Genomic DNA, 26330 nt, shown 5'->3' with positions numbered 1-26330 from the left:
TCTACAGGAGACTCATTTTAGATTCAAGGACAAAAGTTGGTTGAAAGTAAAAGGTTGGGAAAAGGTATTTCATGCAAACAGCAACCAGAAAAGAGCAGGAGTAGTTACACTGTATCTGACAAATTAAGACTTCAAATGTAAGACAGTTAAGAGACAAAGACAGTATATATTAATAAAACAGTTCAACAAGGAAATATAACGATCATAAATGTTTATGAACCAAGTCAAAGTGTTCCAAAGTACATGAGGCAAACACTGACAACACAGAAGGGAAAAATAGAAACATCTACCATAATAGTTGGAGACTTCCATTCCCTGCTCTTATCGATAGACCATCTAGACAGGATCAGTAAAGAAACAGAGAATTTGAATAACATGATAAATGAGCTAGACTTAACAGACATTTGCAGAACATTACACCCCACGGTAACAGGACACACATTTTTCTAAAGTCCTCATGGTTCTCAAGAATAGACCACATATTGGGTCGCAAAGCAAGTCTCAATAAATTTAAAGAGATTGAAATCATACAAAACATTTTCTTAGATTATAATGGATTTAAGTTGGAGATCAATAACAGGCAGAGGGCCAGAGAATTCACAAATATATTGAAGCTAAACCACACACTCTAAAACAACCAGTGGGTTAAGGAAGAAATTACAGGAGAAATCAGTAAATATCTCAAGGCAAATGAAAATGAAAACACAACATAACAAAATTTGTGGGATGCAGCAAAGGCGATCTAAAGAGGGGAATTTATTGCTCATATGCCTATATTAAAAAAGAAGAAAGTATGAAAATCAAAGAATTAACTGTTCACCTGAAAGAACTTGGGAAAGAACAGTAAACTAACCCCAAAGCTAACAAAAGGAAAGAAATAACGGAGATTAGAATAGGAGTAAATGAAATTGAGGACATGAAAACAATCAAGAAAACCCCTAAGGTCAGGAACAAGACAAGGGTGCCCACTGTTAACCATTGTTATTCAACATTATGCTGGAAGTTCTAGCCAGAGCAGTTAAACAAGAAAAAGAAATAAAATCCATCCAAATTGGAAAGGAAACATAAAACTCTCAGTGTTTGCAGATGACATGATACTATATGACAAAAATCTATAGCAAAGCTATTAGAGCTAACAAATGACAACAGCAATGCAGGATACCACATCAACACCCAAAAATCAGTAGTGTTTCTTTCTCTACGTTTGTAATGAGCTATCTGAGGAGGAAATCAAGAAAAAAATTCCAGTTTACAATGGCAACCAAAAGAACCATATATTTTGGAATAAATTTAACTAAGGATACAAAAGACCTGTACATAGAAAACTACAAGAAACTGCTGAAAGAAATCATGGAAGACCTAAATAAATGGAAGGGCATACTCAGTTCATGGATTGGAAGACTAAATATAGTTAAGATGCCATTCCAACCCAAACTGATTTATAGATTCAATGCAATACCAGTTAAAATCCCAACAACTTTGCAGAAATAGAGAAACCAATAGCCAAATTTATTTGGAAGGGCAGGGTGATCCCGAATATTTAAAAAATATCTTGAGAAAGAAAAATGAAGTGGGAGATCCTACACTCCCTGACTTTAAAGCATATTATGAAGCTACAGTGATCAAAACAGCATGGTACTGGCATAAAGATAAATATATTGACCAATGGAATTAAACTGAGTGTTCAGATACAGACCCTCTCATCTATGGACAATTGATATTTGATAAGGTGGTCAAGCAAATCCAACTGGGACAGAGCAGCCTCTTATATAAATGGTGCTTGGAGAACTGGATATCCATATACAAAAGAATGAAAGAGGACCCATATCTCACACCCTATACAAAAATTAACTCAAAATGAACCAAAGACCTAAGCATTAGCGCTGAGACCATAAAGCTTTTAGAGGAAAATGTATGGGAATAGCCTGTAAAACTTGTAGTAGGAGGCAGTTTTCTAGACCTTACACCCAAAGCATGAGCATTGAAGAAAGTAAAAGTTAAATGCGATCTCCTCAAAATTAAACACTTTTGTGCATCAAAGAACTTTGTCAAGAAAATAAAGATGGAGCCTACACAATGGGGAGATAATATTTGGAAACCACTTATCAGATGAGGGTTTGGTATCCAGAATATATAAAGACATTTTTGAACTCAACAATAAAAAGACAAACGACCCAATTTAAAAGTGGGTAAAAGACATAAATAGAGGCTTCTCAGAAGAGGGAATACAAATTGTTAAAAGCACATGTAAAGATGCTCGACTTCACTAGCTATTAGGGAAATGCAAATTCAAACCACAATGCAATTATCACTGACACCCACTAGAATGGCCATTATCAAAAAAATAGGAAACAACAAGACTGGAGAGGATGTGGAGATAGAGGCACACTTACCCACTGTTGGTGGGAATGTAAAATGGTACACCACTCTGAAAGGCAATTTGGTCATTCCTCAGGAAGCTAAGTATAGAATTACCATATGATCCAGCAATCCCATTACTTGGTATATATATTCAGAGGAACTGAAGGCAGTGTCACAAACAGACATTTTCACATCAATGCTTATGGCAGCATTATTTGTGATTGCCAGGAGGTAGAAATGGCCCAAATTGCCATCAACAGACAAGTGGCTAAACAAGCTGTGATATATACATATATATATATATATATATATATATATATATATATATATATATACACATACAATGGAGTACTACACAGCTATAAGACAGAATAAAGTCATGAAGCATGTAACAACCGGGATGAACCTTGAGGACATATGGTGAGTGAAATTAGCCAGAAACAAAGACAAATACTGTATTGTCTCCCTAATATAAATTAACATTAATGAGTGAACTTTGATAATTGAAGTTAAGAACACAGGTTATCAGGAGATAGGAATAGGGTAGAGATTAGAAAATTGGTGCTGAAGGGATACAGATTGAGCAGTAGGACTGATTGTAATGATTCATAAATGGATTGCAAAATATTACCTGATTGTTGCACAATAATGTAAGTACACTGAATAAAGCTGAATCCAAGTATGTTGGAGGGAGAAGATACATATGAAACCAGAAGGAAAGATAAAGGATGAAGACTAGGATGCTATAACTTAGGAATGCCTACAGTGGACAATTATGGTAATTAAATGTACAAATAAATAAACACTTTTGTATAAGGGAGAACAAATGAGTATCAGTATCATAGGGTGTTGGAAATAGATGGTATACAGGAAAAAGTACAATCAATGCCAGCTAGGGTCTGTAGTCAACAGTAGCATTGTAATATGCTTCCATTGAATGTAACAAAGACATTATGCCAAAATTAAATGTTAATGAGTGGGAGGGGCATATGGAGGTGTATGGTTTCTTTGTGGAAGTAAAGGAAATGTCTCTATGTAGATTATGGTGGCAAAGTCATGTCTATACATGTAGGTTGGATTGTATGAAACTGTTTAAAAATAAACAGAGAGAAACAAGTTGTAGAGACTGTGGAGAAAGAGATGTACCTATCGCTATTGGTAGTGAATCGGAGAGGTGTAGCCCCTTTGGAGGGCAGTGTGGTGTTTGCACAGGAGGCTGAGTGTGGGGTTGCCATTGATCCTGAAACCACGTTGCTCAGCATATACCTGGAGGAACTGAGTGTGGGGAAAGGAATGGGCATTTGCACACTGGTGTTTATGGCACAGTGTTCCAATCCACAATGGATGGCGGTGGCCTAAGGGTAGAACGACTGATAATGAAAGGGGGAGCTATGTGTATACATACAGTGGACTATCGAGCTGCAAAAAGGAATGAAGTTATGAGGCATGCTACTAGGTGTATGAACCTTCAAGACTGTATGTTGAATGAAAGGTCAGGAACAAAAAGACAAATACTATCATGCCTCAATCATGTGGACTAACTGTAATATAAAAACTCAGTGAAGTGAAGTTGAGAACGTGGGTTATCAGGTTGGAGCCAATTGTAAAGGATCCTAGATTGTAAGCTCCTACAGCAGTCACATATATTCGGGAGTTGTAGCTCTTATTTCTAAATTCTGAGATAACTGAGCTATTTGTTTATATCCTGGTTGTTCCCAGAAACTTTGGGTATTTATGTGACACCCGAGACTCAGAGTCAGAGCTCTGAAGGTATGAAAACCAGCAGAACCCACACAGGAACTGGCTAAAAAGTTGAGAAAGTGATCAGACTTCATGTAGAGATAGGAATGAAACTGATCTGAATAGGAGTAAGGTAAATCAGAAACAGGGTAAAGGATGATATTGTCCATATTTTAAAACTTCAATTTCTGTGTGAGACCAAAGGGAGAGAGTTTATTTGATGTGAAATGTATATTTTGGGTAGTGCATTTCCTAATTTAACTTGTCAGTTTAGTTATACAGCCTAAGACATGGGCTCTTGAATAGGGTGTGAGATTTTGTTAGTTTGTCCAGGTTACCTCGATACCCTGATATATCCCAGAGTAATTTGGGCAATGAATAAAGAAGTATTTGTAAAGTTCCCTTGGGGGACTGGGGAGAAAGAAGGAAATAGTCTACTTCCCCATTTGGAGAGTTTCTGATAATCTCGCAAGCAGTGGGGACAACCAAATCAATGGGTCAAGCCCTCCATCTTGGGGTTCACCCTTATGAAACTTATTCTTGCAAAGGCTAGGCTAAACCTGCTTAAAATTATGCCTAAGAGTCACCCAGAGAACCTCTTTTTGTTGTTCAGATATGACATCTCTCTCTAAGCCAACTCAGATGATGAAGTTACTGCCTTCCTCTCTACGTAGGATATGACTCCCAGGGGTATAATTCTCCCTGGCAACAGGAGTATAAATCTCCCTGGCAGTGTGGAACAGAAATCCCGGGATGAGCCAGAACCTGGCTTCAACGGATTGAGAAGGCCTTCTTGACCAAAAGGGGAAAGAGAGAAATGAGACAAAACAAAGTATCAGTGGCTGAGAGATTTCAAACAAAGTCGAGGGTTATTTCTGGAGGTTTTTCTTACACATTGTATAGATATCCCTTTTTAGTTTATGGTGTATTGGAGTGGCTGGATGAACTTACCTGAAACTGTTGAGCTGTGTTCCAGTAGCCTTGATTCTTGAAGATGGTTGTATAAATACACAACTTTTACAATGTGACTGTGTGATTGTGAAAACCTGTGTCTGATGCTCCTTTTATCCAGGGTATGGGCAAATAAATAGAAAAATATGAATAAAAAGTAAATAAATAATAGAGGACAAAGGGTAAAATGAATTGGGTAGATGGAAATACTAGTGGTCAATGAGAAGGAGGGGTAAGGGCTATGGTATGTATGGTTTTTTTCTTTTTATTTCTTTTTCTGGAGTGATACAAATGTTTTTGAAAAATGGTCATGGTGATTAATACATAACTATATGATGATATTGTGAGCCATTGATTGTACACTATGTATAGAATGTATGTGTGAACATTTATCAATAAAAATACTTAAAAATTTAAAAAATAAAAGAGCCTGGGGCAGGCCACAATGGCTCAGCAGGCAGAGTTCCTGCCTCCCATGCCAGAGACCCAGGTTTGATTCCTGGTGCCTGCCTATGCAAAAAAAAAACAGAGCCTGGTGTCAGAGAAAAAAAGATCAGATATATCAGTTAAATTGATATTAATGGTCTTAGAATATAAATTAAAAACAAGGTACCTAATAGAAACTTATAATATGACTTTGAGCTTCTTAATTTATATTGCTAGATCATAGTTTTAATGGGACAATAGAGAAGAAAACAGTATCAGATATTTATCATTTTATTCAGTTAACGATTTATCACAGTAGCACCATACCGGTTACATAAGGAAAATGCATTCTACATTATCTTTGCTCATAGTCTTTTATCTAATGAATGGTAAGAGATACGTACACAAGTTACTATGGAAAATGTGATATATACCACAGTATAGGGAAGGGTGACACCAGCTTTGGTAAGAGTAGATGACTTATTGTTGTATTTATTTTTGTGTCAGAAACAATTTTATTCTTTGTAACAGCTCCTGAAGTAGAAGCCGTTGTAATGTTTTATTAATATTATTTTTCAGCCATGCAGTCAGAAGGGCCTGTGGAACATGTTCCAGTTTTTGGAAGTACAAGTGGATCTGTTCGTTCTACTAGTCCTAATATCCAGCCGTCTATCACTCAACCTATTTTAACCGTTCAGCAGCAAACACAGGCTACAGCTTTTGTGCAACCTACTCAACAGAGTCATCCTCAGATTGAGCCTGCCAGTCAAGACCTGTCCCCAAACATAGTAGAGGTTGTTCAGAGTTCACCCATTGAGCGACCTTCTACTTCCACAGCAGTATTTGGCACTGGTGAGGTTAATTTTTAAGTGAAGTTGGAGTAAAACTATGAATTTAGTAGTTTCTTGGATGTAGTTCATATCTTGAGTATTGTTTATATGTGCCTGTTTTCTACGAGGCATTAGAATGAATGAATGTATTCCTATCATTTTATTTCATATTTATTACTGAATTCTATTTTAGATTACTTGTTTTTATCATTGAGTAAAGTCTTTTTTACCTTTTGGGTAATTTTTGACTGTTTGTAAAGGCAATGCAATCTAAGACATATTATATGTAACTTAATTCAGGTCCTGAGTACTAAAATGTGGGACAGCTAAGAATAACCATTTCAAATATGGAGATAACAGCATAAATTTTTTGTCCAAAGAGTCATGGATTATAAAAGCCATAGAAAACCGTATGTTAACTTTGAATATCGATTATTTACCAGTACAGTCACAATCAGATTTATTACTGGGAAAGTCACCTGGCTTTATTAACCAAAGATTAGTTTGTTATTGTAAGAATATAGAGCATAAATTGCTCTTTGTTTACATGTAGATTAGGAGGAACAAATAATGCTAACAGTAATTTATCTAGGACTTGGTTGATTATATTCTTACAACCTGTTCAATTAAATGTTTACTTTGTTTTTATTTAGTTAAATTACCATATTGGCTAATCAAAAAAAAAGTTTTTTTCAAATTTTCTTTGCCTAAATTGAGTTCATTATTGTGCCCTTAACTCAAGGCTTAAATTATGCAATTTCAAAGTTTCAGCTACCCCAAGTTCTTTGCCAAAGCGTACACGTGAAGAAGAAGAGGAGAGCACCATAGAAGCATCAGACCAAGTCTCTGATGATACCGTGGAAATGCCTCTTCCAAAGAAATTGAAAAGTGTTACACCGGTAGGACCTGAAGTGAAAATGTTCTTTCTTTTTATTTTTACTTTTCCAGTAAGGCCAAGACATTCTTTTGAACACTGTTAGTATTATTAGGTGAGTTGACCTTATAAGGTCAAAGTCCGTTATCTGAAAGAAAAACTTTTATTGAAGTTATTAAAAATTTTAATTTTAGCCTAGGGGTTTTGGTTATTTTTAACAATGCTTTATAGTCTTTGCATATCTTTAATTGAATTGTTTCACATTTTAGTTTTAAAAAGCCATTATAGAGACAAGTTAAATTTCATTTTAAAGTTGTTTTAAATTCTGAAAATAAGGAATTTATAGTCTTACAGATAATTTTTAAACTCTTACTCGTTATCTGTTTCTGTGATTGACCAAAATTTTATCCCTTTATTTTGTTGAGACTATGTTTTCCATCAAACATTCATACTATTATATTAGTTTCATTAGCATGTATTAATTTATGTTAATTATATAATTGTAATTAATTATATATGTAAATTAGCAAGCTTAAAGAATGGTTAGTCATATTTTATAGATAGAAACAAATGAACACTTCTGATGTAAACTTGTAAATTGAGTTTTGTTTTTTGAGAGGGCTATCTCAGGAGTTGAGCTTTCATGCAGTGGAATAGTGGTTAAAACATTGTGTATTTTGATTCAGGAAGAAGTTATGGCAGAAGAAAGTACTGATGGAGAGGTAGAGACTCAAGTATACAACCAGGATTCTCAAGATTCCATTGGAGAAGTAAGTAAAAACATACTTAAATAAAAAAAAAAAAAAAGAAAAGAAAACAGTTGTTTTCAATGAATGAAATTGGCTTTGATAAATTTAAATGTTATTTGGAATTCTCTTTTTAACTTGTTCCTTTTATATTTAATGACCTGTTGCTAAAATTAACCAGTGCAATTTCTGTGTTATTTTCTAGTAGTATATCACTTTCTAAATGTATATTAAAAAAATGCTCTTATCCATATGCAACACAGGTTGTCCAAGCCAGAATTCTCATTAAGTAAAGATTAGTAACTGTTTTAATTATTTGGAAGGACAAGTGCTGGTTTGGTCTGGAGTTAATCTGTAGTGTCCCTTTTGGTAGTCTTTTGTGGCTTCTGTTGGCTCCGTTACTGAGTTAAAATAATTCATGAAAGGAAATGCAGTTGTACCTGTCTTCATTTTTTGATATTAACTCTGAAGTTACAAAGCACTGGGTTTCATTCCTAGCTCCACTTTATCAGCCTTGTGACTGTAGGCAAGTCATTAATTCTCTCTTAACCTCAATTGTCTTACACAAAGGAATAATAAAACAAAATTTATAAGATTATAAAGTACCTAAAATAGTACCTCTCATACTAGACACTCACAATATTATTTTCTTACCTTCCATCCCTCTGTATAAGGAGAGGATTCATATATAGTAGTATCAATAGTATCGGTAATTAACTATTAACAGTTAACATAGAAGACATTACTGTATGCCACAAAGTGTTATTCTAGGAAATTTTCATGTATCAGTATATCTAATTCTCATAACAACATGCTGTTTTCTAGGTAAAGAAGATGAGTTCCATTTGTACCCAAGTTCACACTTGGCGCTGGGATTTGAACCTTGAGTGTCTAATTCCCATCTGTATCTGTCACTTGAAACAGAGAATTCTTTCTCTCTGAAATAACCTTTCAGGATCATTTTATTATAAAATTATTTTATCTGCCTGTGTAAAATTAAAGAAGTTTCTCAAGCTAATCATAAATATGCATTGCCATTAAATTTTAGTTTCTTTGATGCATTAATTTTTGGTAATTAATTTTACCAGTTTTCCTTGGTTAAAAATAGAGAACTAAATTTTCATATAGAATGCAAAGTACAATAAATGACATCTATTTCATATATCTTGCAGAAAGCATAAAGATAATTTTAAAGTAATATGATGATTTCTATTTTATTGTCAAATTTGGCTGTTATACAGTAATTCTATGAAAACCTTTTTCTTGAGATTGGCAAAATTGTCTGTAACTGAAAAATGCCATTGTACTTACCATTCAACCCTTCCAGCACTATCTACTGAATGTATTATGGTTCATTTTTCTAGTTTTCTGACGATGATGCAGATGTTATTTGTAAGAATTGCTTTTCTGAAATAAGCATGTCAGTTTGAGACACATTTTAAAATACCATGATTTTCTAATTTTTTCCATTCAAGGGAGCCATCTTATATGAATGGCTTAGTTCACAAAATATATTGCTGCCTTATATAAAAGAATAGATTTATTTGAGTGCTTAAGCCAAAAGGTAGACATTTAACTTGGTAAATATCAGAAATAAAGTTAGAATTATAGTTTATTTCAGCAGCTAATTGAAAACAGAATTATGAAGAAATCTTTTGCACAAATAATTAATTTAGTGTCTCATATCTTTAATGCAGTTTGAAGCATTAGGGTAGCCATCAGCATTTTTTGGAGAAAAACTTTCTTTGTAAAAAACGCAATATGAAGTGTGTTGTTTTTCAGATTATTTCTCATTTGGGGAATTTCTTTTTATCCTTAACAAAATGTAAACCCATGGGCCTTCTGTTTTCTGATTTTGGTCAGCAGCTGCACTGTCAGCTAACCACATTGGCTGTTGAGATAGTCCAAATTGAGATGTGTTGTATGTATAAAATACACATCAGATTTTGAAGACATAGTATACAAAAAACAAAGTAAAATAATGGGTAATCTTTATATTAATTGTTTATTTAAATAATATTTTCTCTATATTAAGTATATGTTAAAATTGATTTAATCTGTTTCCTTGTATTTTTTTAAAAGCGGCTACTAGAAAATTTTTATTTGATATGTAACTCACGTCATGGCTCACCACATTATATTTATATTGGACAACATTAATCTACACTACCACAGTAGTTTTTTAATAAATATGTATTCGTGCATGTACATGTATTTCCTTCTCTGTTTTTTTTATTAATGTATTACCCAGATATTTAAATTTCTATGGGAAAGACAGTGAAGAAACCCAGTGGTTTATTTTCTTTGGCATATATTACAAATTCTGCTTTTGAAAACCATATTTTTGAACATGAAATGCTATTCCTTAGTTTTTACTTTGATCTGTAGTATCACACTGATAGTTTTAAATATATTTGATTTTTTTTTTGAGGGAGTTACCCAAGGAGATTTTACTCCTATGGAAGACAGTGAAGAAACCTCTCAATCTCTACAAATAGATCTTGGACCCCTTCAATCAGATCAGCAAACAACAACTTCTTCCCAGGATGGCCAAAGCAAAGGAGATGATGTCATTGTAATTGACAGTGATGATGAAGAAGAGGATGATGATGAAAATGATGGAGAACATGAGGTAAATTTGGTTTGACATCATCTAGTGCTTTTAAACTAGAGGATGAAAATTTCAAATCTTTGAGATGACTAATGCATCAACCAGTAAATTCTGATTTCCTTTCAGTTTAATAGATTGTTTTATTCTTTTATCCTGATTAATTTTGATATTAACATTTTATAATAAAATTGAGCATAGAACAAGTGATGGAAAATCCCAGTTCTTTATTATGATTGCTAAACCTTTTAGGATTTCTTCTCAATTAAACTTAAATCTTTTTGGTAAATGACTGCATGCTTTTAATTCTCATCTCTGTGGCTTCGGGAAATAAAAAGAAACAAAAGAATATTGTTTTTCTCGGAGTCCCATAGTCCATATCAGAAATAATTGAGTGTCATCTTCATTAAAGCATGTTTTAAGTGAAATTTTATATTTTAATTTGGGGTTTAATCTTGTATTGGCTTCTCACTTTAGATTATTTTCATGATAAAGCAACTTTTCTTAAAACTCATGGTATAATTCCATCATTTTCTTCAGTTCTATCTATTTAAATTTAGAATTTAAAGTGGACCAGTTTACAGTTAGTGGGCATATAGGAGCACCAATCTTTGAAAGAGCTCATATGAACAGCTAGAATTTAGAATTCATCATTATGATAATTCTCAGTAAATGTCACAATTTTGATTGTGCTGCTGAACTAATCCCATACTATTCTCAGGACAACTCCTGTTTGCTATACCATGCTGAGTCACTTAAATTTCTAAATATAGTATCAAGCTGTATACAGCGTGTATCATATGTAGGTCTTTATTTATACTGAGAACTTTTCTGCTAGGACTATGAGGAAGATGAGGAAGAAGATGATGATGATGACGACACAGGAATGGGAGATGAAGGTGAAGATAGTAATGAAGGAACTGGTAGTGCAGATGGCAATGATGGGTATGAAGCTGATGATGCTGAGGTAACTGGCTAGCACTTTGACCATTCTTTTTCTTAAAGACCTTATTTGGAAAATTTACTGGTTTCCAAGGATGTAGAAAGACCTGTATTTTCAGAACACTAGACATTTTATACCTTTATTTTCTTTTATTTTGCTGTGATTTGGTTTGGTTATCTGATACGATTTCCAAGATTTACAGTTAGCTGTCACATTTTGTATTTAGGGTGGTGATGGGACTGACCCAGGTACAGAAACAGAAGAAAGTATGGGTGGAGGTGAAAGTAATCAGAGAGCTGCTGATTCTCAAAACAGTGGTGAGATTTTTTTTGTCTTTTTAATCGTGTATTTCTTATGTTTTCTAAACTAGGATTGCACTTAATTATAATGTAGTTAATAAAATGTGTTTAGTAAATTGGTAAGCAAGAGGTTGACTCTAGTTCTAGCTTTTATACCATTATACTGTCAAAATGTCTCCAATGTTATGACTGTAAGGTGGGGCTGATAGGATCCTTGAGGATCATCAAAGGACCTATACCTTGTGAGCTTAGGGCCTTGAGGTCCACTGTAAAGGAGTAGGGAGCAAAGAATTGTAAAAATCATAGAAAATAAGATATTTTGTCTTAGAACCATTGTTTTAAAGAATTAATGATCATCTGGTGTAATACCCTGTTTTTACGGGTAATACTGAGCCAAAGTCATTAGCAGAATTAAAGTAAAACAATATATTTAGAGTAATGAGAAAGCAGTATATCTGGATGTCTTTATAGACCTGGATACTTAAAATTTCAAAGTGTATTTTCATTTCAATTAATATAAAGCAAGGACAGACACCTTTCAACTTTTAAACTTTTTAAGAGAAAAATAAACTAATGAGTAGTAATCCACATAATAAATAGTAATCTTGGTTTTTAAGGGAGATAAGACTATAGGGAGAAAGAAGTTATTGTTTGGCATTTGTTTAATGATTTTCATTTTATTAAACATTGTGTAAGTAAGGAAAGATCTCTGGGTCATATGGTTGGAATATAAAGGGAAACTTGGTTCCCTTTTTAAGAATGGAAATTTATTGCCCTTTTTAGAAATTATCATTAGACATTAATTTCTTTTTGAGGGCCGGTTTTGGTAACTATATCCCAAATGCAGGGCACATCATAGATGCTCACTAAGTACTTGTTGAGACCTTTTCTCTTTTTTTTTTTTTTGGAGTTTTTACAATCAAGCAAAAATAGGTCTTAGTGATTTGCATAAGATTGTTAGGGAGTGGATTTAGCACGAGCCAATAGTTAATAAATGCTTTTCTGAGCAATTTTACTTGTTTGAATTATTTAATTTAAATAATTCGCTTATAAGGTATAGGTATGGATGATCCTCAATATACCAATGAAGAATCTGAATCACTGGAAAGTAAAGCAACTTAACCAAGCTCATATAACTAATATGAGAGCTAGAATTTGATTCCAGACTTCCAGCTTCTTCAACTACTAAATTCTGTGATATCCTGTCGGAGACAGCGTCTGTTCTTTCTGCTATATGTATAGAAGACACAGACCCTTGAATTTTAAAATTTAAGAAAAACAAAATTTAAAAATGTGATTTTAAGTCTTTTCCCCAATTTCCTTCACTCTACTTCAGTGTTATGATGAGACCCTGGTGTGTCTGGCTAAAGCTAATTTGCCCATGTTATTAAGAATAGGAAGAGCCATTCTTTATTAAATGTCTATTTTATCATGTACTGGGTAAGTGCCTTAAGTAAATTATTGGAAGTCTTCTGTAAAACCCTACTTGTAGGTGACATTTGCTTCAGAAACCAACCAAAGAAATAGACTCAAAAAAGTTAAGGAATTTTTCCAAGTCCACACAACTGGCAAGCACCATTGTCTCTCAGTCCAAAGCCCATGATCTTTCATGCATATCTCACTATTTTCCTTCTGAAAATATCAGTGCAGTAAATATTTATAGTGCAAGATTTATACTTCAGCATTTGTCCAAGTTATTTTGTGATATAGTAGTCCAAATTGTTTTTTTCTTATAGGTATAGGAAATACAGGAGCTGCAGAGTCTTCTTTTTCCCAGGAGATTTCTAGAGAACAGCAACCATCATCAGCATCTGAAAGACAGACCCCTCGAGCACCTCAGTCACCAAGACGTCCACCACATCCACTTCCCCCACGCCTGACCATTCATGCTCCACCTCAAGAGTTGGGACCACCAGTTCAGGTATTAAAAGTGCTGGTTATTCTGGAAACTGGATTTTAAAAAACAAAGGCTTTCTCTCCTTTTCTTTCCATTAGATACATTTTTTTCCAGAAATTAAATAATGGTTTTAAGTGTTTCAGCATATTTTTATATAATTTTTTTAACTGAAACTACTCTTTAACTTCCTTTTCTTGAAATATGGCAGTAATTTTCTTGCTGATATTGTAAATGGACTGAATTTCAGAAAAGCAAGGCTTTCTGAAGGTTGTCTATAAATTGAAATCATTATAGTCAGAGCAAATAAGTCTAGTAACTATTTCTACAGGTTAGAAAAGAAAAGGATTTTAATTGAAGTAAGATGCATTTTAGCAACTAACCACCATCTGCTTTGTAAGTCTCTTTCTTTAAGGTGCACGTTTTGTGTGTGTGTGTGTTTTTTAAATTTCTGTTTTGATCAATGCATTCACATGTCTAAGTTTTTACTTTTAAACCCAGTAAGAGTATGCGTGACATGTAGAACTACTTGCATCAGGCTTGGACATGTCCTAATCGGAAGTTTTTTGCAGAAACAGCAGGAAAAGTGCAAAGACCTTATGAATATCCTGTAATATATGAACACTGTCAAATGTAGATGCTATTAAAATACGATTGGTGAAGACAACCTCATTATGTGAGAATATTCTTAAAGAATCATGTATGGGTCCTAAAAATATACCCAATCTGTCAGTTTGGAATCATCTAAACTGGAAAACATTTTACAAGGTGTCGGTACTGCTGTTTCAAATATGTAGAATAATTAAGAATTAAGATCCAAAGGTATGGGTGGGCCACGGTGGCTCAGCAGGTAGAGTTCTCACCTGCCATGCCAGAGACCTGGGTTCGATTCCCAGTGCCTGCCCATGCAAGAAAAAAAGATCCAAAGGCATGCTTGCTAACATTTTCAGTTAAGGAGATAAGAACTAAATTACTTTACCTACAAATAAGATAGCATCATAGATGGTTATAACTTAAATATAGTCTATTTAATTAAATATTTGTCACTGATTAAACATGATGTCTTTAATTCAAGGTTAGAGCATTTTTTCATCCTGGTGATTACGTATCTGCTGACATTTCAGTTACGTTATTACCAGAAAAATAAACTACATCTGTTGATATTTGGTGTTTGCTTCATTGCCTAATTCTTTAAAACAAATGTAATTCCTTTCTTGACACATAGAGAATTCAGATGACCCGGAGGCAGTCTGTGGGACGTGGGCTTCAGTTGACTCCAGGAATAGGTGGCATGGTGTGTATCTACTCAGCACGTAAAAGCTACTTATTTGTTCAGCACATATTTATATAATCTGTATGCATGCTCTTGTCTTGCCTAATAAGCTCCTGTTTTATGTCTTTGTTCTAGCAGCAACATTTTTTTGATGATGAAGACAGAACAGTTCCAAGTACCCCAACTCTTGTGGTGCCACATCGTACTGATGGATTTGCTGAAGCAATTCAGTAAGTTAATAAAAAAGAAACACTTTGTGATTAATCACATTCTTCTTCTTTCCTTGTTAATTTATTTTATTAATTGATTGTTTTGCTTTTTGCTGAGTGTGCCTCTACTAAGTACTAAGCACTTGGGTAGTAGGGTTGAGAATGTGGTCTTGGAAAAAACTATATAGAGGTGAATAAAATACATTTTCCATCACAAACTTGAACTTTAAAGGGAGTATAACAATGGTTAAGAAGACTACACACTCTTAAGTCAGAATCCCTGGGTTGAAAACCTAGCTGTGCTCCTTATTAGCAGTGGCAAGTTACTTAGGCACTCTGTATCTGACAGAATCCTAATTTTAAAATGGGAATAATAATATAATAGTTCCTATCTCATAAGTTGTAATACTTAAATGAATTAATTTATGTTAATGTGTTTAGAACAGTACCTGACACATACTAAAAGCTCCATAGGTGGTGGTGATGGTATTGGTAATTATAGTGATCATGATGGATGATATTATGAAAGCCAAGAATAAAAGCAACTCACTATTACCTAAGGGGAGAATTAAAGGCATAAGCAGAGGCATTGTTAATACAATGAAGAAGTGATGTATACCAACAATTAAAGGGAGACAGTCTGAGAGAAGACTTAATGCAGATGACATTGAATTGACTCTTGGAAAAGAATAGTTAACATTTATTGAAATTTTATATCTCTTGGTTTATTTAATCTTCATAACTTTGAGGGTAGACATTATTGTTGTCATTTTACAGATAAGGATAATGAAGCACACATAGAGATGTTAATTTGTCAGAGATCAGACCGTCAAAAAGTGGTAACTTTTGGTTTCAAAGTAGGCAGTCTGGCTCTAGAATCTATGCTCTTAACTATTATGCTATTCCTTTTCTCTTAAAGGATGAAAAGGCGTCTATAAGCAAGAGATAAATTGTTCCAGCTTGACACATAAAATATGTATGTTACATTATGGCTGAAGAGTTGGCTGCCTAACTCTTAAAGATCAGAACTTAAAAGTTTCTACAACCTGAGGAAAAGTTTGATTGTTCTATTATGTCTTGTAAATACATAGACAAGATGGGCATCAGCACCAGTTTTAAAATTGCTCAGTCATCTACAGCTCACCTTAACTAAAGTGCTATTGCAAGCCAACCGAAATCAGTATCAGCACCTCCCTTCTGAAAGTCAGCCAGTGAGGAACAAACTCAGTCCAGTAAACTTGCTTCTGAATACCAGCCAGTCAACAACATTCTCACCTAATTAACCATGCTTCTTCTGTCAAATTCTTATGCCTTAAAAGTCACCAATCCCTGAACCCCATGCTTCCTAAAAACAATAGCAGTCTGCTCTGCTTGGAGAGAATGTGCCTCACCTGTGTAGCTTTTCCTTGTTAAGACAAACAATAAATACAGTTTCCTTTTTATTTTAGATACTAAGTGGCAGTTTTGTTATCTGACAAAAATAAGACTGAAAAAGATTAGAATGAGACCTTGCCAACAGATAACCACAGTGCCTTGTGAAGGAATTTGGAGTTAGGTAGCAGGAAGCTATTCAAGAAGTTGGGTCAGGTAGTTTGGGAAATCTGAGACATAGAGCTCAGGGTTCTTGCATAAGAGGGTTACTATATGGAGACAAGTTTAAAAAACAACCTAAAAGAGAAAGGCCTTAACTAAAACAATAGTGTTGAAATGGAAAAGACAGAAGGATGGATGATAATGTTAAGACAAGGGACACAAGGAGAAAAAGAAGTTTGTAGCCATCTAATATTAGTATTTTTCTAGACTTTGGGATCCATCTAGTGAATTCTTTCAAATAATAAAATGGGCCAGAGAGGTGACTTGATTTATCCATGACTACACAGTTAGTGAAAACATAGAAAATTTTATCTCATGACTTTATTCTGTTTCTCTCTGTCACGCCTCATGTGAATTTGAGTTGCTTTCAGTGTAGAAGATGTCCAACAGATGTTCAGGAAATGTGAGACATAGTTCAGGAGAGCTGAAAGTTATTTAAAGTATACTTTAATACACAAGAATCCCCTTTTTTACTTTTTTTAAAATGTTTTCCTTCCCAGTTGATGCTCTTCTTTCTTCCTAAAATATTCTTTCCACTGTTGTGGTTTAAGCAGGGCGACTTTAAATTTCATTTTAAATCAACTTTTGTTCGTTTAGTTCCCCACAGGTTGCTGGAGTTCCTAGATTCCGGTTTGGACCACCTGAAGATATGCCACAAACAAGTTCTAGTCACTCTGATCTTGGCCAGCTTGCTTCTCAAGGAGGTAAATAGCTAAGTATACCCTTAGATTGCCTGGATTTGCTTATATTTGTTAATAAGCTATAATAATGTAATTTTTAAAATCTGATATTAAAAATCAGTATCTAATGTGCGTATTTATAGAGAAAGCCATAATATACTTTTTACTTATTAAATACTTCCTTATTTATAAATATTACTTTTCCAACAGAGTTCCAATTTCTTTGAGCCTAAGGACTCGATTTTACATTGAATCCCTCTGGTTCCTAGTATAGCATTATATATATACTAAGTATTCAGAAATATTTGTTAAACCAGTAAATGTACATAGGTAATACTGGTCGTTTTAAAATTATTAGAAGGAAACGCAGCATGTTTCTGTTTACAATTTGACATTTATGACTAGTTAAATGTATAAAGCTAGTTAGATACTTTTATTTAAAATAAATTATGTTAAAATATGTGGCTATAATAAAATGACCCCTAAATTAAATAATAGTTGGTAATTTGCACAGGAATTATGTTATTTGTGGAAATATCTTTTAATCCTCAGTTGGCATTCACACGATCCACTATATTTCTAGAAAGCCATCTATTATTTTGTAAGTGAGTAGGGAATGTATACTATATTTATAGTAAGCCTAAGATAAAAGGTAAATCTGCAGTGCTTATAAAAGTCACATACAATATGTACTATGCCCTGGAGGTTTAGGAGATTAGTTCCAACCAACCTCTACCGATAGGAAATTGTGAGTTATCAATTTACAGTTTTATGTAGCTTTATATTATAGGATAATCCCTAGATTTGGGTGTTATGTTTAGGTTTAAATTGGAATGCCATTACTTCTCGTTTTGTAACCTTGGGAAAGTTAACCTCCTGGGATCTCAGTTTCTTTAGCCCTAATAGAGGATGCTAATACCTTGCAGTTTTGACGAGGAATAGATTCTAACATAATACATGGTTCGTAGTAAGATACTCAGTAAAATTACATTGTATGAAATGATAAAAGGAGTATTTAGCTCATTTTTAAGAGTGCTTTAATTAGGGCTGGGAAGCTTAAATTCAATTTAAATTGAATTGATTTGAGAGATTGATTTTTGCTTGATAACCTACTTAATTATGGGCCTTAGCAAAGTTGTATATTTTGGGTAATTCTTTTTTTTTTTTCTTCCAGATACTTAGCATATTGACAGTCTTATGTTCTTTTGCCTTTAGGTTTAGGAATGTATGAAACGCCCCTCTTCCTAGCTCATGAAGAAGAATCTGGTGGCCGAAGTGTTCCCACTACTCCTCTACAAGTGGCAGCGCCAGGTAGGTGTCAGAAACAGCTTAGTGGATTTTGTGTTTTGTTGGTAAAATGAAAACCATGAATCATCTTCTGGCTAAATGTTTGATAAACTGAAAATCAAAATTTTGTTTACATACTTGTCTTTTCTTTTTGAAGTGACTGTATTTACTGAGAGTACCACCTCTGATGCTTCAGAACATGCCTCTCAGTCTGTTCCAATGGTGACAACATCCACTGGCACTTTATCTACAACAAATGAAACAACAGCAGGTGATGATGGAGATGAAGTATTTGTGGAAGCAGAATCTGAAGGGTAAATGTATACTTTGTAATTTTGCTTGCTTTAGACTCAGACTTGTATGACAGTTTTCTTCTAGATAGGATACGGTCTGTTAGGCTATATTTTCAGTAGTTTCCTATTAAAAAATAAACCAAGCCATATATTTTGAAAGAACACTAATTTTTATAGCTAGTAGTATATTTTAGTGTACTTAGAAGTACACATTAATTTATTAGAATTGAAAAAAGCTAGTAATAGTGCTTTAAAATTCATTCTCGGGTTTGCTTTGGCAGCACATATGTGCTTGCTTCAGTGGCACATATACTAAAATTGGAATGATACAGAGAAGATTAGCATGGCCCCTGCGTAATGATGACACACAAATTCGTGAAACGTTCCATATTTTTCAGCACCAAATGCCTTATTAAAAAAAGATTCATTCCCATCTAAATTTGAAAATAAGTATAGTATTTCTTAATGGTCTTCACAAAGCAAACTCAACTGTATTATTCCCTCACTCCAGGTAACTTATGTCTAATGAATACCAGGCATATTAAAATTATCATAGAAGACAATGTAAAAAAACAGTATCTCCCTTAAAATTGCATGATAGATTCTTGAATAAAGTATTTCTTTAAAAGCACTGGTGCCCTTCCATTACAGTTAGCTACTTCAACTTTTAGTCAAGAAAGAAGTCTTATGAAATTAGTAATATTAGGAAGTGACTCACTTTCCATTTAGTAGTGAGCTCTCAAGTCATCCTCATTGTTTGTTTATGTACATTTAGACTTCTATGCTTGAAAAACTAACTTCCTAAAAATTAGAGATTTTTTTAGTAGTTTTCAAGACCTGAGTACATTTTTAACACTTCAGTTATAAAGAAACCTTACAAAAGAAACTGTTCATAACCAATCATTGGGTTTTTTTTTTTTAAGGCAAAGGAAGTGTAGTAATTTAATGGAAACAGCCATTGGAACATTGGTCTTAGACAACTTGTTTTAAATTTCAAAGTGGAACCTAATTCCATTCATAAAATCAGAAAATTGAACCATACTGCATGGTTAGGAGCATAACTAGACGTAGAAGCCAGATTTCCTACATAGAGCTCAAAAATTTTGTTTTATTTATTGAGTAATTATAGGTCAGCTTTTAGTTGATGAAGGAAAAAGCAGGCCTATTGCTATTCTCTTAACACAATGTGTACTGAAATTTCTGGAAGGCTGTAGACCACACTGAGAATATTAGCTGCCATTAATTGTATACCACACATATTAGTTTTCTAGGGTTGCCATAACAGAGTACTACAAATTTGGTATCTTAAAACAACAGAAATTTATTGCTTCACAGTTGTAGGGGTGAGAAGTCTAAGCAAGATGTCAGCAGAGCCGTACTTCATCTGAAATATGTAGGAGAAAATCCTTCTTTTCCTGTCCTAGCTTCTCATGTTTGCCAGTAATCCAAGGTGTTTTGGCTTGTAGATCCATTGTTCCCATCTCTGAATCCTCCATCTTCTCTGACCTTCTTTCCTATGTCTACCAGGTCCACATTTCCCTATCATAGTGACACCAGTCATATTAAATTAGGGCCCAGCCAGACCCAGTGTGGTCTCATTTTAGTCACAATTCAAAGACCCTTCCAAATGAGATCGTGTTCTGGGGTACCTGGGGTTAGGGTTTCAGCCTATCTTTTTGTGGAGGGGTATAATACAACCTATAACACCATGTATGTAAAATCACCTTACCAGTGTCAATACCTCTTCAAAGTTTTATCTCTATTATGCAAATGAGAAAACTCAGGCTTGGCATGTTAAAACTTGTGTAGGATACACCGCTGGTAACCAGCTTACCCTGGATTTCAATCCAGACACTGACTCCAGCCCCTTACTCTTTATGTTCCACCAGCAGTTCTCAACTTTAGGACATAGTCATAGGAAGTGTCTTATAGGTAAATTGTTACTAATAAGTGGGTTAAAGTTTACAAATGATACAAACTGGAGTAAATTCAAGTTGTTCTCATACTGTTATATTTCTTACTTGCTTTTGAGATGTGCGTTCATGAATGGGGGTGAGATGGAGTTACAGCTGTCAAACTAGAGTGAGAGCTCATGAGTTAACTGGTGTACTATTAGTAATTGTGACTGTTACAAATTATTTTAGTACTTTGCTCTCCTGAAAAAGTTTTTCAGGGATTTATCAAAAGTTGGATAATATATATTCTGTGAGTGTCAAGAATGTGAATATCCTTTGTTAAAAGGAACAAAATTAACAAAAATAAAGGTAAAACTATAATTGAAGTATGTCCTAGTGAAAAAAAGGAGAGGGAAAACAACTTGAGATCTTTTCTAGCCTGCTTCTTTAAAAAATGCATGCGTTTACAAATATCAGCATTTATAGCTTTGAGTTGGAGGGGAGCTCTGTGTTGTTTAAGTAATAAACTAATATCAAAAACATTTTGTAACAACAAAAGCAAAAATAGATAAATGAGACTTCAAAATTAAAATCTTTGCATCAAAGGACTTCATCATGAAAGTGAAAAGACAAAGTACAGAATGAGAGCATTTTGGAAACTATATTTTTGATATGGTTTTATATCCGAGATAAATAAAGAAATCCTACACTCAAAAATAAAATAACTCATTTTAAAAACTGACAGAAGATGTGAACAGACATCTCTCCAAAGAAGATATACACATGGCCAGAAGCGCATGAAAAGATGCTCAGCATCTTTAGCCATCAGAACAACGCAGATCAAAACCACAAGATACCATTTTAAACCCATTAGAATGGCTGCTATTAACAAAATGGAAACTAACAAGTGTTGGAGAGGATGTGAAGAAAGTGAACACTTACTTGTTCATTGTTGGTTGGGCTGTAAAATGGTATAGCTGCTGAGAAAAACAGTTTGATGGTTCCTCAGAAAGTTAGAGAATCACCATATGACCTGGCAATCCCATTACTAGGTATATATACGAAAGAATTGAAAGCAGGGACTTGTACATATTTGTATGCTGATTGATGTTCATAGTGGCATTTTTCACTTGTTAAAAGATGGAAGCATAAATAAATAAAAAATAAAAGATAGAAGCAACCCAAGTATCCATGAACAGATGAATGGATAAACAAAATGAACTATTATTATTCACCTATAAGAAGGAATGAAATGATCCATACAGCAACGTGGATGAATTTTGAAGATGTTGAGTGAAATAAGTCAGACAAAATGACAAATATTTTATAATCTCAGTGATGTGAAATAATAAGCAAATTCATAGAGTCAGAAATACATAGAGGTTTTCAGAGGCTGGGGTTGGATAGGGAATAGGGAGTTATGCCTAATTGGTACAAAGTTTATGTTTGAGGTGCTGGGAAAGTTTTCGTAACAGATAGTGGTGATGGTAGTACATCGTGAATATAGTTAATGAAACGATATTATATATTTGATTCTGTTTGAAAGGGGACATTTTAGGTTGCAGATACGAATAAAAATTTTAAAAACAGATATAACATAAACCAAGAGCCCTAATGTAAACTATGGACTCTAGTTAATAGTATAATGTTAATATTGTTTCATCAATTTGAAGAAATGGTACCACGCTAATGAAGTGTGTTAATGAGAGGAAAAAACTCTGTATGGGGATTAGAGCTGGGGATTGAGGGCAAGGATGGGAACTGTGTTTTCTGCATGATCTATCTGTAAACCTACGACTTCTCTAATAACAATACATTTTTTTTTAACTTTGGGAAACAATTAAGGGTACGTTCTACAACCAGTCATATGTTTTCTAGTCAATTTTTATTTTCCTTTCTTAGCATTACTTCAGAAGCAGGCCTAGAAATTGATAGCCAACAGGAAGATGAGCCTATTCAGGCATCTGATGAATCAGATCTTCCTTCCACCAGCCAGGATCCTCCTTCCAGCTCCTCTGTAGGTAAGTTCCTCCTCTTCACTGTATTACAGTTTTTATCCATTAAACTTACTTATAAGATACGCTTTTTTTTTTTTTTTACATGGGCAGACACCGGGAATTGAACCTGGGTCCTCTGGCATGGCAGACAAGCATTCTTGCCTGCTGAGCCACCATGGCCCACCCAAGATACCATTTTTTAAATAACAGTTTAATAACCTCATTTTCCTGAAGTTTAAGAATGCTTTATATAAAAGGGAATTTGTAAAGGGGAAGTTGGTTTATGTTGAAGTCATTGTGTTAAGAATATTCTGGCATTGCTTAATTTGAAATATCTGGACATGGTGGATCCATCCCCAAAGGGGACAGGCGTTCTGAGAGGGAAGTTAGGAATGGTACTCCAGGTGTTCTGGCTCTGAATCAAAGCAGCTTCATTTTTATTTCTTGTATGTATTTGGTTTCTATAGAAGATTTAATATGGAAGCTTGGAAATAGAATATTTCTTGCTTCAAAACAATTCTTGAAATTTATGATTTATGGTCATAAACAATTTCAAAGTATGGCTTTTTACTTTTTTTGAGGAAAGATATTTTCTATAAAGTTTTCCACAGTGCTTTTTAAAAAATGATGATAGACATTTATTGAGTCCTCATTATCAGACATTACCCTAAGCCCATTATGTGTATTTATTCATTTAATTCTCACAACCTCCCAGTGTGGTCGGTATTCATCCTGATTCTGCAGAAAAGGTTGAATAACTATTCGAAGGTCATAGAACTGGTAAGTAATGGAGGAGCCTAGGATGCAAACTTAGGAAGTTGGGCTTCAGGGACTCTTAAATGTACTACACTAGCTTAGCTATCTCATAATTTTTGCAAGGAATTATTTCCATTACTGAAAAGATGTAGTACTCAATCATCCACTCCGTTTGCACTTTGAATTGTAACTCTAGGATGGATCTTTCAGGGTTTGTGGCAGACTGATAAGCTATACTTCAGTCACAGAACATTTCTATCACAACATCTCTTCCCCTCCCTCCCATGTGCTTTTTGGTCACAAGTCAACCTATCAGCTGACATTGCTAGGTTCAGGTCCCATTTCCACCTTCTAATGACTAATGACTTTAAATCTCTGCACATTTCATTATGAAGTACAGACATTCATAACTAATCTTGCAGTCACTATTAGAAAATGTGTCTAACTCATCTAACTCAGTGCCTCACACCCAGTAAGCCTCAAAAATTTATAGTTGTCATGACTTATATATATTAATACTAAAATTACTTAGGTTCTCTGCCACCAATTATATTTTGATATCCCGTGGTATTTTAGTTTGTGAAAGCTGCCGGAATGCAATATACCAGAAATGGAATGGCTTTTCAAAAGGAGAATTTATTAAGTAGTAGCAAGTTTATAGTTCTGAGGACATGAAAAATGTCCAAATTATGGCAAGGCTATAAAAATGTCCAAACTAATACATCCAAGGACAGATACCTTGGCTCAAAAAGGCCGATGATGTTCGGAGTATCTCTCTTAGCTGGAAAGGCACATGGTGACATCTGCTAGCTTTCTTTCCAGGCTTCTTCAGCGACTTTCCTGGGAATTTTCTTAATGCATCTCCAAGGGCTGTACGGGCTGTGTTGGTTGTTGACTCTTTCCAAAATGGTTCCCTCTTAAAGGGCTCTAGTAAGCAATCCTACCTTGAATGGATGAAGACACATTTCCATGGAAACCATCTAATCAAAAGTTACCGCCCACAATTGAGTGGGTCACATCTCCATTGAAACAGTAAGATCCCACCCAGCAATATTTAATGAGGATTAAAGAACTTGGGGGGTACACAACAAATTCAAACCAGCACACGTGGCCATTCTCTTTCCTCAACAGAATTGACATTAGTAGTTTTTTACTAGAGTTTATTTGAGAAAATATGGTTCTTGTTCCGTTTGAAAGTAGAATACCCTGAAAATTATTTGATAATGTAAAACACTATACTTCTTCATCTGAGCAGTTACTCATTTGGTCCACAGATATTTAATGCCTAATTTGCCAGGCAATTTCACAGAAAGCATCACTAAGAAGGTTATGTTTAAGTAAAGATCTGAAAAGAACTAAAGGGAGCAAGCTATGCAGGTATTGGGGTAAGAATGCTCCATGATGAAGGAAATAGCAAATGCAAAGTCTTTAAGGCAGCATGTGTTGGATCTTGTTTAAGGTTCAGCAAGTAGCCAGTGCCAGCTGAGGGCTGAGAATAGCAGGAAATGAAGGTGAGAGTAAGATCATTGAGATCATTGTACTTGCTTTTGGCTTTTATGGAGATGGGAAGTCATTGGAGGATTTCAAGCAAAGAAGTGACATGATCTGACTTAAAGGTTTAACAGTGTCTGTTTGGTTTCTGTGTAAAAAAGAGACTGAAAAATGAACAATGGGCAGAAAAAAGGTAAAAGTCAGGAGGCTGTTACGGTAATGCAAGGTAGAAGTGATGATGTCTTAGACAGATGGTAGAGTGCAGATTGTGAAAAGTAGTCAGATTTGAGATATATTTTTAAGTTAGAGCTGGCAGGATTTGCTAATGAATTAGATATAGGGTATCCAAAAAAGAGAAGAGTCAATTATGGCTCGTTGTAATTAACTGTTTCCTGAGGGCCTGGTGTTTTATCATTGTATTTCCCCATACCTAATACAGTGCCTGGTACTTGGTTGGCACTAATGAAATATATATTAAATTAATTGAGTAAATGGAAAATAACTTATTTGAAAAAAAGTTTTTTTTTTACTTTGTACTTTTTCATCTCATTTAAAAATTTAAAAACTTTCATATATTGAAAGCAGATGAATTTTATCCATGCATTCATTTAGCAAATTTTGTTTTTTTCTTGTGTTTTAACTTTGTTTTCTTCTTAGATACTAGCAGTAGTCAACCAAAGCCTTTTAGACGAGTAAGACTTCAGACAACATTGAGACAAGGTGTCCGTGGTCGTCAGTTTAACAGACAGAGAGGTAAATTTTTAGCATACTAGGATATGGGATAATAACAAATGAAGCAGGCTTTCTAATCTAAGCTTCTACTTGTATGTGGTTTTTAAAATCTGCTCCTGGAATTAATTAAATAATTACATGTTGATCATATGGTATTTACTAATCTGTGAGCTTTTTGTAGACAGGCTGTATATCATAAGTATATTATGTTATAAATAGGTGCTTATATTTTGTACTTATTTTCCTCCTTGAATCCAAAGTGAGATTTGGAAAATCTAAAATACTCTAGTGCTATATGTTCATTTGTTACATCCCTACTTACTATGTAATTAAATATCTTTTATACAACAGAATAAAGCTTTGACTGTTGAAAAAAATAAAATTTTAATATCTCATACTATCTAATGTAATTATTAGATATTGCCTTCATATCATAAAAACACTAACCTGAT

General features: G+C 34.2%; 1 protein-coding gene and 1 non-coding gene across 3 annotated transcripts in view; both read left to right on the top strand.

The window, feature by feature from the left end:
• Nucleotides 1-26330, top strand: part of TPR (translocated promoter region, nuclear basket protein) — a 68771-nt gene that overhangs the window by 42069 nt on the left and 372 nt on the right. Inside the window, exons 38-51 of one of the 2 annotated variants that reach the window (XM_077157245.1) lie at nucleotides 6058-6330; nucleotides 7074-7207; nucleotides 7869-7952; nucleotides 10360-10560; nucleotides 11375-11503; nucleotides 11706-11796; nucleotides 13515-13699; nucleotides 14898-14966; nucleotides 15081-15175; nucleotides 17345-17451; nucleotides 18643-18738; nucleotides 18872-19028; nucleotides 22805-22923; nucleotides 25804-25899. In XM_077157245.1, coding sequence (XP_077013360.1) covers nucleotides 6058-6330; nucleotides 7074-7207; nucleotides 7869-7952; nucleotides 10360-10560; nucleotides 11375-11503; nucleotides 11706-11796; nucleotides 13515-13699; nucleotides 14898-14966; nucleotides 15081-15175; nucleotides 17345-17451; nucleotides 18643-18738; nucleotides 18872-19028; nucleotides 22805-22923; nucleotides 25804-25899 — 1836 coding nt within the window. The remainder of the gene's footprint in view (nucleotides 1-6057; nucleotides 6331-7073; nucleotides 7208-7868; nucleotides 7953-10359; nucleotides 10561-11374; nucleotides 11504-11705; nucleotides 11797-13514; nucleotides 13700-14897; nucleotides 14967-15080; nucleotides 15176-17344; nucleotides 17452-18642; nucleotides 18739-18871; nucleotides 19029-22804; nucleotides 22924-25803; nucleotides 25900-26330) is intronic. The other variant, XM_077157244.1, reaches the window with a different exon arrangement.
• On the top strand, nucleotides 19296-19402 carry LOC143681773 (U6 spliceosomal RNA). The gene has a single exon (XR_013174833.1). It is a non-coding gene; the product is annotated as a U6 spliceosomal RNA (small nuclear RNA).

This window comes from Tamandua tetradactyla, chromosome 4 (assembly GCF_023851605.1).
Source record: "Tamandua tetradactyla isolate mTamTet1 chromosome 4, mTamTet1.pri, whole genome shotgun sequence".
NCBI lineage: Eukaryota > Metazoa > Chordata > Mammalia > Pilosa > Myrmecophagidae > Tamandua > Tamandua tetradactyla.
This window is presented reverse-complemented; position numbering and strand designations above follow the sequence as displayed.